This window comes from Capricornis sumatraensis, chromosome 3 (assembly GCF_032405125.1).
Source record: "Capricornis sumatraensis isolate serow.1 chromosome 3, serow.2, whole genome shotgun sequence".
Classification (NCBI taxonomy): Eukaryota; Metazoa; Chordata; class Mammalia; order Artiodactyla; family Bovidae; genus Capricornis; species Capricornis sumatraensis.
This window is the reverse complement of record NC_091071.1, coordinates 7,515,484-7,531,786: the sequence shown is the minus strand read 5'-3', so window position 1 is coordinate 7,531,786 and position 16,303 is coordinate 7,515,484. Positions and strand designations below refer to the sequence as shown.

Genomic DNA, 16,303 nt, shown 5'->3' with positions numbered 1-16,303 from the left:
GTGGACGCTTTTCGGGGACGGGCGCCCGGCGGGGACCCGGGACCCTCCGGCGTGGGGACAATGGGAGTCTCGAGAAAGCCCAGATGTCGCAACGGGGGGAAGTCGACGTCTGGTTCTCATAAATCCGGACGGCGAGCACCACGCCCCCTCCCCTCAGCGCTTTCAGTGCCGGAAATGGCCCAGGGCAACGGGGCAGAGAAAACCTAAGCAGGGTTCCCACCTCCCTATCTTCACAGTCTTGGGGACACTGACGCCACACGGGGAGGGAGGTCTTCAGAGGTCATACACGGGGCTGATGGGGGCGGGGCGGAGATACAGCCCTGTCTTCCTCACTCCTAGTTGGTTCTGCAGCCCCCCAAACCTGGGGCGTAAGTTACTGCAGATCTCAGTCTGGTTGAAAAAACAAAGACTGCTGCTGGCCTTTGCAAAAACTTGAGGACTGACTGCTGGTGATCTGGGAGCCTCCAGGAGGCTTCCTGGAAGAGCCAGAGGGGCTCCTGCAGGCCTGGAAGGCGCCCAGGAGGAGCAGAGGGGCATCAGCTGGAGAAGTGTGGAAGCCGGCTCAGAGGTCAGACGTAGAGCTTGCTCCTTGGGGCGCGGGGCTCCTCCTCCCCTCTCCCTTCTTACCCGCACCCCAGGCCCTCAGCCCCCAATGCCAGTGGGTCTCCATCTCCCGGCCCGCACTAAACCTCTGCAGCTCCACGTCTGGCTGTTCTGTGATCTGCCGTCGTCTCCCAGGAGCTGTGGCTGGGAGCTGCCTCCATCTGTTACCCACTCCCACCCATGTTGACCTCTGACCTTTGTAGAGAGCCCTTTAACCTTTCCTAAAGCCCTTTCACATCTCTGATTTCCCAGGATGCACAAGAGCCAAAGCTGTTTCACATCTCTGATCTCCCAGGATGCAGAAGAGGCAAAAAAGGGTTTTTATCCCAGTCTTGAGGATGAAAAGGGTGGGGCCTCAAGAGGAGCCATGGGTTGGTGAGGTGGAGACTGGCCCCAAGGCCTTGCCTCTTGCCCTCCTGCCCGCCAGCCCTGGGTTCCCTCCACAGTGGCGCTAAAGCAAGGCAGGCCTGGTCTGAGGCCCTGGTACCTGGCCCCTACCCTTCCATATGCAGACTAGCCACTATCTCAACAGGCCTGCCTAGCAAACCCTTGAAGGCTTAGGTGCAATGCAGACCAGCCATCCTTGAGCTTCACGGAGGCCTGGACATCCGGCTGGGATTCAAACCTTTGAATGGGCTGGAAGGTGGGTGGGAGGGTGGACTGCCTGCAGAGTGGTAAAGAGGGAGGGAGGCTCCACACTGGGCGGCCTGGCTGTGGACCCCACCCTCCTGGCAGGTGAGAGAGCCTGCCCACCCCACACCCCCACGAACTGACCTGGTTCCAAGAGCTGGGCTGAGCTCTGCTGGTGGCCAGTCATTGGCCAAGGAGGGCCGTGGAGTGTGGAGCCCTAGGCTGATACCCAGGGAGGAGGAAGTGAGGGGGACTCCGACCTACAAGAAGGAACTGGTGGGAGAAGTGGAAGTGGCCAGGGTGGGGAAAGAAGGAGGGGCGTATGTGTGTGATTAGCCAAGAGTAGCTTTGTCCTGGGACAGGAATGAGGGTCAGGGAGGAGAGGTCCCCAGGGGTGGGGGGTTCTGGGGCCTTTGAGAAAGTCCTGATGGGGGAAGTGATGGGCGCTGGGGATGGGACCCCAAAGGAGGGTCCCTGGGGGTACAGACTCTGGAGCATTCAGGGCTAAAACTCAGACAGGGGTCGCACAGGGGCCTCTGGCCTGGTGGATTGCAGGGTGTGGAACCAGCCTCGTGGGTTGCCTGGTCAGTGGGATAAACGCCAACCATCACAGAGCAAGAGGAAGCCCTCGGTGTGGGTGGGTGGAAGGCAGCCTTCACCAGTGGGGCTGGCCTGGAGGCCAGGTGGCTCAGAACCTGTGACTCAGGGGTGTCCCCTAGGCTGGTCCAGGGGACGTGGTGGGCATGGGCAGGCAGGGCTCAAGGGGAAGGGACAGAGAGCCTGGCTCCAGCGTACACAGAAAGGGAAGCAGGGAGTCCCCAGGAGCTGACATCACACATCCTACCGCAGCCTGACAGGCAGATTTGAAAAAGGAATGGATGTTTCTCTTTGGTTGGGTTGTCTGCTCAAGGGAACTCAGACACTGTAGGTTTCGGTTTCAGCAAAGCTCTGGACCCACTCAGGGAATCTCGGGGATGAGAAAAGGGGGCAAGGCCTCCCCCGTGTGAGGGACCATGCCCCACGCCAGCAGGGCAGCCATCAGGTCCAGCCGCAGCTCCTGGGGGTGTTGCTACAGGAACCCGCTCACCAGTCTCCTGTAGCCTCACCATCACAGAGGGCAAGGGCACCGGTGTGGCTGCAACAAGGTATTTATTCAAAATATGCAAAGCTGAACATGCAGGTGCAAACCTAACTTAGGCAGATCTGCCAGTGGCCCCAGGGTGGCCATGCCAGGATGGCCCACCACCGGTTCCTTGGGTCTGAAGAGCCTGGGGCGTGGGTGCTCACTGGAGAGTACTCCTCACCTAAAAGCCGGAATATCTTGCTAAAGAAGAAAGCAAAAATCATAGTGCGTCTAAGGGGTTGGGAGGGGGTAACAAACTGTCCTGCCCTCTGGGGTTCCCTCTCTTTTAGGGGTTGGGTGGGGCCAGGATAAAGGCAGGTGCAGGGGGCTGGACTTAAAGCTCGCTGTCCTGCCAGGAAGAGCTTCCATGCCTTGGGGGGATGGTGATGGATCTGAGGGGAGCCCAAGGGGATCCCGGGACGGCCCGGGGGACCCCAACTGGATTAACCACAGCCAGAATCAGTGGGAACTCAGTGTCACAGCTGAGAGGTCTCTGTCCCCAAGGCTAGAGGTCAGGCTGCTGGGCGGGACCCAGGCTGGGTCACCAGCCTGAGATGGTCTGGTTTGGCCTCAGGAGCTTTCTGGACTTAGGGAGCCTGACGAGGCTGAGACCCTCTTTAAAGGGAGATGGAGGAAACTCTGGGGAACCTCTGGCACTGTTGGGTGGAGGGCAAGAGTCATCTACACAGGGGATTTTCCAGGGAAGCCTAAGTCATTGGAAGCAGCTGAACAAGCAGGGGAACGCAGCCATCACTGTCGAGCCGGGGAAGTCCGGGGACATCACTGCCACAGGTCGCCAGCGGCCACCCCGTTGTCATTCTCGTGGAACTTGTGCAGGTGGTCGGCGAACCTGGGGGCCACAGAAACATTTGCTGAAGCTGAGTGCGAAAAAGAAAGAGATGTTGGGGGTGGTGGGAGGCATGGAGGTCTCCAGGGGGTGTGTCCCTGTGGGTGGACCAGATGGGGGCAGTGATGGAAGGCTGGGAGGGGGGCAGGGGACATAAGAATGGGTGGTGCGGGGAGCCAAGCAAGGGGCCGAGCGGGGTGCAGGGGTGGCTCACTTCTTGGCGCAGAAGGTGGCACAGTCCCTTTCCATGCTTTCGCTCCACGCCAGCTTGTAGAGCACCTGCCCCGGGGGAGAGACAAGGTCAGCTGCCTCGCGGCCACTCCGGCTGTCCACCTGCGGCCCCTGGGCTTGGCTTCCTGACACATGACGTTTCTTGTGGCCGCAGTCCCAAGTTGAGGGGCGGGGTGGGGGGCCTTAGAGATGTTACCTCTCATGCCTACCAGCTTCACAGTTGGTCAGACAGGCCTGGGCATGGAGCTACCATCCCTAACGTCGCTGGGCAGCACCAGGACCAGCTGGGCCCGTCAGAGCTGGAGTCTGGATTGGCCATATAGGGGCCATCTGGACCGTGGCCTCGCTGGGGGTGAGGAGTCCCTGAGGCTGAAGGCTTCTACAGGCGTGCCCCCACCCCTGCTGGGTGGACACGCGGGCGTCACCAGGCCCCCAAATGCGCTGTGCCCGGGAGCTAGAATGCCCCTCTGCCCCCCAGGAGGTTCAGCTCAAGATGTCCCCTCTCTGTGCGGCCCACCTGGCTGTCCCTTAGCAGTGACTCTACCGTTAGGCCTCTTTTCCCATCCGCCAGTCTCCCTCATGGCCCCCTTCACCAAGCCTCCCTCCCAGGGCTGGGCCCTGCATGGAGTCGGACAGGCTGCTGCCCCAGCCAGAGGGCCCCCGATGGGGACAGAAGTGGCCGAGCGCAGACTCTGTGCCTGCGGGTGGCAGTTGTGGGGACCGTGGTGAATGTATCCCCGGCCGTGCCTAGATCCTCACTCACCAGGAAAACCAGGAGGTGCAGAAACAGCGTGTAGAAGAAGCCGATGGTGCGGGCCATCTTGTTGGAGAGAACCAGCCGCCCCTGGGGAGCACGCAAGGCGTGAGTGGGGTGGGGCGGGCCTCACCCACCTCTGCCGGTCTCACCCATCCAGGGCAGCAAGGGGCGCGAAGGGCAGGCCAGTTAGGCTGCTCCAGCGTTCAGGCTGGGAACTCAGGGCCGCAGGAATGCTAGGGAATGGCGCCCCCGTGTGGCCACGTTCAGAATCTACCGTGAATAATAGGGCTGTCACGGAGACGGACAGATTCCCCCCTCCTAGGGTCACACAGCCACTCTTGAACGGGCCTGGGAGGGGCAGCGGGGTTCCTGGAGCTTTCCAGACTGGGCTGGAGGGCAAGGTGACCAGGTGTCCAGGGTCGGAGGCCCAGGCCCAATCGGGGGAGGGCATGGTGGGCTCGGGGTCGGGGCACGGCTCACCATGCTGAGTGTGGCCTTGTCCCACGGGCTCAGGCTCAGGTATTTCCGCTGCCGCTCCTGAAGGGCGAGGAGGGATGAGGAGAAGACCCCCAAAGGCCCCCAGAGCCCCAGCTCACTGCAGAGAGGGACCCTGTCCTGCTGTCCCTGCAGGGCCCTGGGGTGCGGAGGCTGCCAGGGGCACCCTGGTGCCCAGTCCCACTCAGGGCCAGTGATGGGAGCTGCTGTCCCCCTCTGCAGTGGCCGACTCTGAACACGGAGGGTCTTCAGGGCGGGCGAGGGAGAGTTACAAACCCCCTCCCCACCACCGTAAGTCACCTGACACAGGGAGGCTCTTTGCCCGTGTGCCTGCCCCCCAGAGTGTCTGCACCTGGGGTTAACCGGGTCATGGCACACCATCACCGGGCTGTCAGCGTCAGTCGGTGTTCCTGGCACTCCAGGCCCATCCTGGTGGACCCCAGGCCTCCCCAGAACCAAAGTGAGTGTGGGGGCTGCCCTGGTGGTCTGGCGTGTCAAGGTGCAGTGTGGGGGAGGGGTGCAGGCTGAGACCAGGGCTGGTGGAGGGGGGCCAGAGGGAGCCCGAGGCCAGGTGAGTTGGGTGGGTGCCCGGGGCTGCCCCGCAGCGAGGCCCACGCACCCGCTTGCTGAAGGAGGAGAAGGGGTCCAGGCGTTCCTCGTATTGGGTTGAGTAGCGCAGCTCCGTGTCATCACTGCCGCCGCCCTGCAGGAAAGGGAGGAGGGACCCGGTCAGTGGACCCCACAGGAAGGCCCGAGCCAATGGACTGCAGCCCGACAATGTCACAGGGAGCCTCAGTTTCCTTTTCTGTACGACGGTGGAGGCGGGGACAGGGCCCCGGGTGATGGGGTGACATGGGTGGTGCCTTGTATCCAGGGGCACTGCCCAGGATTAGGGGTCTCCCCCTGGGGTCGGGGCCACAGTGCCTCAGGACAGGTGGGGGGAACTAAGACCCTGAGGGTGGCTGGAATGTACAAGGTGGACAGGGCGGGGCCCGGTGTAGGGAGGTGGGTCTGGAGGGGCTTCGCTGGGAGACTGCAGGGTGGCTGTGGGGAACAGGCCAGCACCTGGGAGATGAAGGCCACCCCCCGTGTCCTGCAGCAGGCCACATGGTGAACTAGAACTAGTCTTCGTGGAGCCTGGGCGCCCTCTGGCGGCCTGAGAACAGCTTCAACTGGCGTTGTGGGGGCTGGTGGCTGAGTCTGGGGCTTGTCCTAGGGAGGCCCCCCGCCAGCGTGCCACCGCTCCATCCTTCTACACCACTCCGTCTCCCCAGGGTCTCAGAGGCTTTTCCTGCACGAGGCGGTCTCCTGTGAACCCTGGGGGCTGAGAGAAGCCAGAGAGGGCCCTCCCAGCTCAGAATAGAGTGGGTAGTTTTCTATGCCAATCTGATTGATAGGTTTTTGGAATGTTGGACCCAATTCTGGTGTGTATATATATACATATACATATATATACATATACATATATATACATATACATATATATACATATATGTTTTTATGTTTTAAACGAATCCCCCCACGGTTGTCCTGTATGTTCATCATCCCTAGGGTTAAATTTCCAGATCCTGGGGTCAGCGAGGAGAGTTACAAAGCCCCTCCCCACCACAGAGGAGTCATGTGGGCCTGAGCCCTGTGAGCCCTGCCTCTTTCCGAACCTCATTAGCTCCTGGCTGGGGTGTCTGGTGAGCACGACTCCATCAGGGCTCCACAGGTCGGGGGGCAGCCGGCAAGCCTGGGGCGGGGGGGGGGGGGTGGTGTGGGATGGTCTCTGAGGCTCCCAGGCCTATTGCTGCCCAGCAGGTCACTGTCCCCAGCCGTCCCCCGGGACCTCTCCTCTCCCTAGACTGGTTCAGCTTGGAAGCAGGGGGGCGGGGGCGGGAGGGCGCTCACCCGGCCAGGGTAGCTCTGCAGGAACTTGATCTTCTCAAAGAGCTTGATGTTGTCCGCACGCAGGCTGTCCAGCTCCGTCTGCAGGGCTTGGATGGTGTGCTGGGCTAGGCGGTTCTCCTGGGGGCAGCCGGGTGGGTGAGTGGGTGAGTGGGTGAGTGGGTGGGCAGGGCCCGCAGTGGAAGGAGTTGGGGGAGAGGCCTCCAAGCTGGCACGGGTCCCGCTCTGTCTACCCTGAGCCCCTGCTTGGCCTGAGGTCATGTCCTAGACCTGCCAGCCTCTGCTTAAAGCCTGGGGAGACCCTGCAGCAGGCAGAAGCCACAGTCCTTGGGTCACTTTCTTTTATTCTTTTTTTTTTCTTTCTTATTTTCCTGGGTCACTTTCTTCATGTTGTTTGTTTATGGTATCAGCTTAAAATTATCGTTGAGATATATTTCATATAACATAAACCTTATTTTAATGTATAATTCAGTTTTTTTACTACATTCACAATGTAATGCAATCACCTTTAATTTGCATATTTAATTTCACATGCAAATTAAATATTTAATTTAATTTCAGAATTAAAATTAATTTTAATTAGTTAATTAATTAAAATTAATTTCAGAATATCTCTATCAGCCTAATAAGAAACCCCATACCTGTCATCACTCACTCCCCGTGCCCTCTTCCCCCAGCCCCCGGCAACCACTAATCTTCCTGTCTCAATGGGTTTGCCTCTTTCGGATGTCTTATATAAATGAAACCATACAATATGCGATTTTAATGTTTGCCAACCTAGCGGCAAAGTGACATGTGAACTCATCTTCCAACTTATTAAAATGGTTAAAGAGGTGTTTTCTTCACACTGTGAAAAGTTGAAAAGGACAAAAATGTCCGTGGTAGTGTATCAATTTCTCAAAAATGTAAAAATATAATCACCGTATGGTGCAGCAATTCCACTTCTGGGTGTACACCCCAAAGAACTGAAAGCAGGGACTGTAAGATAATTTGCTCACCCATGTTCATGGCAGCGTATTTATAAGAGCTAAAAGGCGGAAGCAACCCAAGTGTCCATGGACAGACGAAAGAACGAACAAAATGTGGTCCATCCACACAATGGAATATTATGCACCGTTAAAAAAGAAGGAAATTCTGACACATGCTCGGCGTGGATGAACCTGGAGGGCATTGTGCTGAGTGAAATCAGCTAGAAACAAAAAGAGAAATATTCTATCATTCCACCTATTTACTGTCTGAGCTACCAGGGAAGCCCCATATAAGATACCTAGGGTGGCCAAATTCATGGAGACGGGATAGAATGGTGGAAGGTGGCAGGAGGGAAAGAGGAGTGAGTGTTTAAACACTACAGAGTTTCAGTTTGGGAAGATGAAAAAGTTCTGGAAATGGGTGGTGGTGAGTTGCCTAACAGCATGAATGCACTTAACGCCACTGTGCTGCATTTGAAAAGGGTTAAGATGATACCTTTTAAGGGATGTATCTTTTGTGTGTTTAGTCCTGTCCAACTCTTTGCGACCCCGTGAACTGTAGCCCCCCAGGCTCCTCTGTCCATGGAATTTCCCAGGCAAGAATATTGGAGTGGGTTGCCATTTCCTCCTCCAGATGTATATTTTACCATAACTTAAAACACATACATGGTAAAAAAAAAAAAGTATAGATTTTTAAAGCCAAAGGCACAATCTTATAAATACTCCTTCCACCCTACTTGGTCTAGTTTGAAGACCTTTCTAAAGGGCTGCCTAGACTCCCATGGTGACTGTCCCCAGCCCTGAAGGGGAGTGGGTGACCCCCCTCCACTTTCACGAAGGTAGCTGTGAGGGGAGCTGTCCTGACGGTCCTCCATTTGAAGCCTGTTGCTCTGCAGCCCAGATCACAGGGGATCTCACTGGATCTGGTTCAGCCTTGTCACTGGGCCAGCTTGGGGTCCGGCCTGCACGGGTGCTCAGTGAATGTCAGCCTCCCCGAGACCCCAGCCTGGAAGCCCCATGGGGGAGCTGCGGGTGCGGAGGGAAGGAGCTAGATATTCCACCGCCTGCTCAAGCGGTGACTCTTTGAGAAGATGGAAACTTGCTTGGCTCCTCTTTGTACTGGGAGAGAGATCGGAGGACCTGGGCTGGCTCTGTGGGATGGAGGAAGTGGTCTGCAGAGTCCCTAAGGGGACACTGCATGGGAAAGACCCACGTGCAGCTGGACTGGTCGCTTTTTTCCCCCCAAAATATTTAATTAACTAATTTATCTGGCTGTGTCGGGTCTTAGTTGCGGTGTGCGGGCTCTGTAGTTGCCCTGCAGCACATGGGATCTTGGTTCCCGGATCAGGGATTGAACCTGTGTCCCCTGGATTGGAAGACAGATTCTTAACCACTGGCCCACCAGGGAAGTCCCTGGGCTTGTCACCTTTGCAGACTAGACTGCCCTTTCCTTACGAGGTCTCTCCAGGAGGGCCACCAGTTGGGGGCTTAGCAGCCAGCAGGCTCTCTCGGACCCCACGGAGCTCCTGGCCTTCTCTAGACTGTTCCTCTTCATAGGGTTCAAGACCCTCCTCCCTGGGACCTGCCCCTGCTTTCCACCCCTCCACCTGATTGAGATGTTTCTTCCTGGACCACGGTGACCACCACCAAATTGTCTTCCTGGGCCAAGCCTTTGTTCTAAACTGGCTGCCCAAGTGACCGTCTTACCCTCCATCCTGGCAGTGTTGGTCCCTAGCTTAAACCCTGCCATCACTCCCCAGCCTGGCAGTAGGGACCTTGCCTGGCGACTCTTTGTTTTGTCCCTGGACTCCCTTCTGGCTCTTTGACCCCATGTTTCTGTTCACTCGTTTACCTGGAGGGTCTGATTCTCCTTTCAAAGCCCAGCGTGACCTCATCTGCTCTGGGCAGCCCTCCCTGGCCACAGAGAACAAACCTAACCCCACTGAGGTCTGTGGTCTGTGACGCATCTTTCTCCCCTACACCCGGGGGTCCTCTGCGCTGTGCTCAGGTACGTGGAGTGTTGGGGCGGGAGGGACTCGACTCACCCCCTCCAGCTCCTGGTTCCGGGCCCGGAAGCGCTCCCTCTGGCTGGAGATGATGGAGAGCAGCGAGTCCACCTGGCCCTCGGGGAGGGAGCTGGCAGGTGCCGAGGGTCCTAAGACGGAGGGACAGTGGCTTGAGGGTAGGGGAGGCCCAGCCCAGTGGGGGGCCCTCAGGTCACCAGCTCTGAGGGGGCTCTGGCCGAGTACCATGGGGCGGAAGCAAAGAGACACTGAGGGGACTGAGTGGCCTGCCACCGCCACTGTGTCCTGGCCTCAACACCTGGGGGCACCTGTACTCTAGCCCTTGGCTGCCTCTCAGGGCTGGGCCCCACCCCCGCCAGGGAGCTGATCAACACCCACCAGCCTGCGAAAGGCCCCTGGCAGGGCTGAGGGGGTCAGGGTTCCCATGGTGGGGGTGTCAGACTAAGGCCTAGCGGGGCAAGTGGGGGCCTCACCCTTCTTGTGAGTTTCTGCTGCCTTGCTGGCCCGGGGGCCTGGCTCTTCTGATGGAGGTGTGTGCTCTTTAGGGCCCAGGTGACCCCACCTCTGCTCCTGTCCCCCTCTCCTGCCAGCCCATCACAGCCTGGGCCCCTCCTCACCATAGAACAGGGCGGTGGCCTCCTTGATGGGCTCGGGAATCTTCTCCAGGCCGAGCTCGGCTGCGCCCTGCAGGTGGGAGAGAGAGGTCAGCGAGGCATCTCCACATTTGGGAGTGAACACAGCCATCCAGGGGGCCAAGCACACAGAGGGCAAAGAGCAGGTGGGGCGGTCTGGCGGCAGGGGCTGGACACGGCAGTGGCCACAGGAGGGCCCGGAGAGGGTGCCTCACGTGGGCCACCAAAGCGAAGGTGGTTCACCCCGAGGCTGGAGTTCAGCGTGGGGCTCCCACCCGGCCACTTGGCCCTGACGGGCATCGGAGGCTGGGTGGCTCCGGTCCTACCAGCCAGCCTGCCGTGTCGCCCCCGCCCAGCCCCGTTTCTCTCCCTGGGCCCCGTTTCTTCATCTAAAATGAGGTGGGCCGTGTGATGATGATCCCTGAGGGCCCTGGGACTCCAGCCTTCCCTGATCTCGGGGCCCGAGGTCCTCTAGCTGTGGGATGGGTGGATAGTCCTGGCCTTGCTTCTGCCCAGAGCTGCCAGGGCCGAGGGCCCAGCCAGCACCCGGAGGCAGGGGGCTTTGTGCCCTTAGCCTGTGGCCTGCTGCCCCAAATAGGGCCTTTGTGGTGAAGTGAGCAGACAGACCCCAGAGGCTGTAGGTGACAGTCCCTGTGGGGCTTAGTGTGGGGCCCAGAGGACACCGGCTGCCCAAGGACAGGCCGGCTTGCTTGGAAAGTCAGCGTTTCGTGAGGCTGAAGGCAGTCTGGGCAGGCAGGGTGGGGTGGGGACGGGGGCGGGCTCACCTCGGCGTCCGGCCGCTGGATGGACTGGATGGTGCTCAGGTCCTGCTCCAAGCGGGCGATCAGCTCCCTCTGCTCAGCTGCCGTGGCTGTGAGCTCAGTGACGTGGACCTGCAGCTCCGCGCAGCGCCCTGGGCCAAAGGAAGACGTGGCCGTCAGAGGGACCTGAGGTGCACGCCCTGCCCTGTGCCTCCCAACACACAGCCTGTGCCCCTGCCCGGGGGACCAGCACTACAGCAGCAGGCAGGGGCCGGGCTCTCCTGGCGTGGGAACTCACTCTGCCCAAGAATTCTCTGGGTTTGGGAAGGAAGCAGCCCAGGTCAGAGATTTAGGAGAAATGCCCCCCAGCCCCCACCAGCCCCCGAGCCGCAGTGACCAGCCCTTCTCCCTCTGCAGGCCTCACGGCCCCCGTCAAGCAGGACAAGGAGGCTGAACCCAAAGAGGCCCGAGCTTCCTCCTGGGCTGATGCTCTGGGATAAGGACCAGAGGGAGGCCCCGGGGGTAGGGAAGGGGAGGTGAGGGAGGTGCAGTGGGCGGTGCAGGGGGGCAGATAGACCCCCCTCAGACCCAATGGGAAGGGGTAGTGAGGGGGTGCTGCCTTTGGAACGGACCTCAGACTTGCTCAGCCCCTCCCCTAACAGGCTTCAGCACACTGTCAGGGATGGGGCGGCGCCCCCGGGACCTCCCTGGGCCCCAGTCCCCGGGCCCTTTCCCCTGTCCCAACACCAGTTGTCGTCTTTACAATAAAGCAAATCCCGAACAGTTCTGTGCGGAGACGTCCCTGAGCTTTGGGAGGGTGGGAAACATTGATGAGTCTCCCCGTGGGTGCCTTCAGCTGCCGTTGGCAGCGGGGACAGCAGTGGCCCAGAAGAGGGCAGGCCCGGGTTGGAGGAAATCAGTCCTGAATACTCATCGGAAGGACTGATGCTGAAGCTGAAGCTGAAACTCCACTACTTGGGCCCCCCGATGCAGACAGCCGACTCATTGGAAAAGACCCTGATGTTGGGCAAGATTGAGGGCAGGAGGAGAAGGGGGTTGAGAGAGGATGAGATGATTGAATGGCATCACCGACTTGATGCACGTGAGTTTGAGCAAGCTCCGGGAGAGAGTGAAGGACAGGGAAGCCTGGCGTGCTGCAGTCCCCGGGGTCGCAGTCGGACACGCCTGAGCAACTGAACAACAGCACCCCTACTTCTGGTTGGCTGTGTGACTCTGGGCAGCGACCTGCCCTGTGTGGGCCTCATTTATAGAATAATAAACCCTGCTGGTTGCCGCAGAGGTGGTAGCCCAGGCCAGAGGCCTCTGAGGGTAGATGGTATGGCCACCAGGGGGCAGTGTGGCCCCAGAAATGTCCCAAGGCCTCGGGCTGCGGGCAGGGCCGGGAGAAGGGCCCTGGGCCCTCGCGGGCAGAGACACCCCTCACCGTGCGGCCTGCTCGCCGGCCAGCCTCACCCGGACCTGCCCCATCTCCCAGGTGCCGGCTGCACACCAGGCTCTGCACACATCTCACCACGGTCCGATCAGTTGGATACGATGATTTTACGGACGGAACTACCAAGGCTTCCTGGCCTGGGACCAGACCCCCCAAGGGTGTGCACCCCCCGTCATGATGATGCCCTCCCCATGCCAGGATTCAGGCCCTGAGTCGACCTGTCCCGTCCGTCACCACTGGGCCCCCTCTTCACCCGGTGGGTAGGTGGTGCTGCCTGACGTGAGGGGTCTGAGACGGGGCAGGGAAAGAGGCCACACCTGAGGGCAGGAATGGGGCATGGAGGGAGGGCTGTGGGGGGCAGATTTAGGGTCTGCCTTCAGCCTGCAGCCCCAGAGAGACCCCCAAAATGCAGCACCCCATGGGCTGTGCAAGGAGGCCTTGGTGAGTGTCATATACACTTAGGAGGGAGGTGGACAGGGCTCATGGTGAGGGGTAGGCAGAGGGTAGCGTGATTAGTGGTGAAGGGCTTGGACCGAGGGAGGGGACAGGTTTGGTTCTTGGCACTGGGAGTCCAGAGGGACGGCCACAAACAGGAGCATGTCCAAAAATGGCGCCGGGTGGACAGGCCTCTGGGGATGAGCACGGTGGGGAGCCCAGAGAGGGCTCAGGTGGGCAGCCGCCCACCCCAAGGGGCAGAAGGGGCAAGGCAGGGGAGCCTGTGAGGCAGTCCGGTGTTGGGCCCAGGAGGTGTGCGCCAAGCGGTTCCGAGGGGACCCAAGCGCGGCCGGAAGGTTGGACAAAACGCTGGTGAGATGATCCTTCAGCCACGTCTGGGGGAGGAGCGACTCACAGCTCCAGGAGCCATCTGTGGGCAGGGGGCATTCTCATGTGTGCCTGTGTCTGGTGCCCTAGGGGTGGGCATGCCGGTCCCTGCCCACGGAGGTCCCTGATGGCAAGCCCTCTGTCCTATGCGGTTCTCCCGGCCACGGCCGCTGCTGCCAACGCTCCCAGACACTCAGTGAGCCGCCGAGGAGACCTCTGGGGGTGCAAGGCTGAGTGTGTGGGTGGCCGTCCCCCAAGAAGTGTCTGGGTGAAGTTGAGGGCCATCCTGGCAGGCGTGGAGGTGACTGCCCGGGAGGCCCAGGGAAGAAGCTGGGCAAAGGCGGGGCGGTGGAGGCAATGGGGCAGGGCTATCAGAGGGCCCTGGGGGGCGGCGGGAGACCTGCCACCCCTCCCTTCCTTCCGTCTCCTCTGCTGGGGGTGGGAACACGCAGAATGAGGTTTGGGGATCATGTCGCTGAGTGGCCACTTGGTGTCAGGGGAGGGTCCTGAGCTGGAGTCTGGCAGGCCTGGGCTTGAATTCTGGGGCTGTGGCATGGCAATAGAAGGTCCTGGAAAGACCCGTGATCCCCACTGTCGCAAAGAACCCACGAGGGTAGGCCCATGCCTGGAACTGGCCCCCTAAACGGGGAAGGGGCAAGCGGCTGTGTAGCTGGGCTCTGGCAAGTCTGAAGCGCTTAGTGGAACACCTTCGGGCATGCACTTCGGGGATGTGGTGGAAAGTGGGAGCCGGGGGTCTGAGGCTGGAGATGCAGGTCAGGGAGACATCCAGGGGTCTGAAAAACACCTGGACAGGACTTCTGGGGATGCTGACGTTTTCTGGGGTGTCCCAGGAATGACCCAGAGAGGAGACAGCAGGAAGCAGGGCAAGGTCAGGAGGAAGCATGTTAAAGCCCCAAGCTGAATCGGGACCATCCGTGAGTAAGGGGGGCCACCGCTGTCTCCACAAAGGCTGGAGAGTTTGGTCAGGGTGGTGGTGGAGTGAGGGGTGGCCGGGGTGCAGAGGGCGGATGTGGGGACCAGCCCACTCCAGACGGACCGCAGATGGAGGTGGGGTGTGCTCGAGACGAGGGGTCGTCAGGAGGGCGCTGCAGGACGCAGTATGTGCAGCCTGGAGGAGAGGGTGCATCTTGGAGGGGGCGGCGGGGGCAGGGCGGGGATGTTTGGAGAGAGAACACCTCGCCTCTGAAATGTTGCACCCGTCCCCTTATCAAGGGTCATGGGACCTTGCGCTGGGAGAATCCGGGAAGGCCTTCTAGGGCGTGCGTTTCACAGAGGGGAGGAAGAAAGCAGAGTGACTGTCACGGTGGCAGGATGATCAAAGGCAGAGTCGGGGGGCAAGGCTTGGGGGCATCACATCGGGGGCTTTCCTGAAGGTGGGGACCCCTGTATTCAGTCAGCCACAGGCAAGCCAGGCGGGAGCTCTGGGAAGGGGGGGTCAGCGTGCTTGGAGGGTTCCGAGGGGCACTCGGCTGCCAGCACGCCCACCCCCTCCCCGCTCTGTGCCCCACAGGTGGCCAGAGACGGTGCCTGAGGGGCCAGCGCCTGGCTCCGCGGCCAGGGTATTCCCTAGCAGGTCTCCTCCACGACCTGCAGCCCTCGCTTCTTCCACACGCTCACAAGCACGCTCTTCTCCTCTCTGAAATGCTCCCCGCTGCCGTTCTCTGACGCCATGGCCCCTTTCAGCAAAACTCCCTGAAGAAGCTGCCTAGTCTCAAGCGTCCACTTCCTTAAACCTGCTCCGTCAGACCCGGACACCCGCTACGCCAACGGTCCTGGCCAAGGTCACCGAAGACCTCGCACCTCGCTCTGTCCTCGTTTCTCAGCCCTCATCTTACTGACTCGTCAGCACTTGCTCCCAGGGCACCATCCCGGGCCTCCTGCCCCCTGCTGGCCGCTCCTTGGTTTCCTTTGCGGGTCCTCCTCCCCTCTAAGCTTCCAACGCTGCTGCAGCCGGGGTGCTGTCCCTGCATGCCTTTCTCTTGGCTCTCACTCACTCTGGGCACCTCTAGTGACATTTATAAGCCGACGACCCTCCAATGCACGCACATCTCCAGCGCACTCCTTTTCCTGGGCTCATCCTCCAATGGTATCTCAGACTTGACAGGTCCAAACTGAAGCCTGACTTCCCCACCCCCTCAACCTGCTTCACCCCAGCAGAAGCCCCTGGCACACAGCCCCAGGAGGCAGTGTCCTCAGGGCTGAGAGGCAAGACCATGCTTCAGTGGCTCAGACCAAACCCCTGGGGCACTCTCTGCCCTTGTCTATGCCTCCTGACAGCTCCTCTGTCTCATGGCTTGCGTTTGGCTTTCCCTTCCATATACATCCAGAATCCAATCGGTTTCACTACTGACCCCACTTGGTCCGAGTCACAACCTCCCACCTGGACTGTGGCCGAAGCGCCTGCTTTCCCCTCTCCTGCCCTCACCTTTAGAACCTAGTCACGAAGCAAGAGCCGGAGAGCCTTTTAAACAGTGAGACCAGACCACCCTCCCTTCAAACCCCATCGGCCCCCGTGTCCCTCAGAGTAGCAGCAGCCAGAGCCCCACCAGGCGGCACCTGGCTCTCGGACCTCGTTGCCACCCGTCCCTCCTGTTGGTCGCTCTGCTCCAGCTGTACTGGTTTCCAGGCATGTTTCTGTGCACAGGGCCTTTGCACTTGCTGCCCCCTCTGCCTGAAACATTCTTTCTTTGGGTGTCTGCATGGTTCATCCCCTTGCCTCTGTCAAGACTGTCTGAGTGTTACCTTCTTAGTGAGGCCTATCCTGACTGCCTACTTATTTATTTTTTAAAAAAAGTTATTTATTTATTTGACTGCACTGGGTCTTAGATGCAGCAGGCAAATTCTGAGTTGTGGCACACAAGATCTAGTAGTTCCCTGACCAGGGATTGAACCCAGGTCCCCTGCATCGGGGTTGGTCGTGGATTCTGAGCCACTGGACCACCAGGGAAGTCCGTGTGTGTGTGTGTGTGTGTGTGTGTGTGTGTGTGAAGTTGAGTTAGTTGTGTCTGACTCTGCAACCCTGTGGGCTGTAGCCCACCAGAATCCA

The 16,303-nt window shown here is 59.8% G+C and overlaps 1 protein-coding gene across 5 annotated transcripts in view; it reads right to left on the bottom strand.

Moving 5' to 3' along the window:
• Nucleotides 1-2,434: 2,434 nt before the first annotated feature.
• CUX1 (cut like homeobox 1) overlaps nucleotides 2,435-16,303 on the bottom strand; it is a 349,582-nt gene continuing 335,713 nt past the window's right edge. For all 5 annotated transcript variants that reach the window (XM_068968697.1, XM_068968698.1, XM_068968701.1 and 2 more), the window contains 9 exons: nucleotides 10,986-11,113; nucleotides 10,186-10,252; nucleotides 9,590-9,699; nucleotides 6,580-6,696; nucleotides 5,306-5,389; nucleotides 4,672-4,728; nucleotides 4,198-4,278; nucleotides 3,418-3,482; nucleotides 2,435-3,206 (listed from right to left, as the gene is read on the bottom strand). In XM_068968697.1, coding sequence (XP_068824798.1) covers nucleotides 3,137-3,206; nucleotides 3,418-3,482; nucleotides 4,198-4,278; nucleotides 4,672-4,728; nucleotides 5,306-5,389; nucleotides 6,580-6,696; nucleotides 9,590-9,699; nucleotides 10,186-10,252; nucleotides 10,986-11,113 — 779 coding nt within the window. In that variant the 3' untranslated portion in view covers nucleotides 2,435-3,136. The remainder of the gene's footprint in view (nucleotides 3,207-3,417; nucleotides 3,483-4,197; nucleotides 4,279-4,671; nucleotides 4,729-5,305; nucleotides 5,390-6,579; nucleotides 6,697-9,589; nucleotides 9,700-10,185; nucleotides 10,253-10,985; nucleotides 11,114-16,303) is intronic.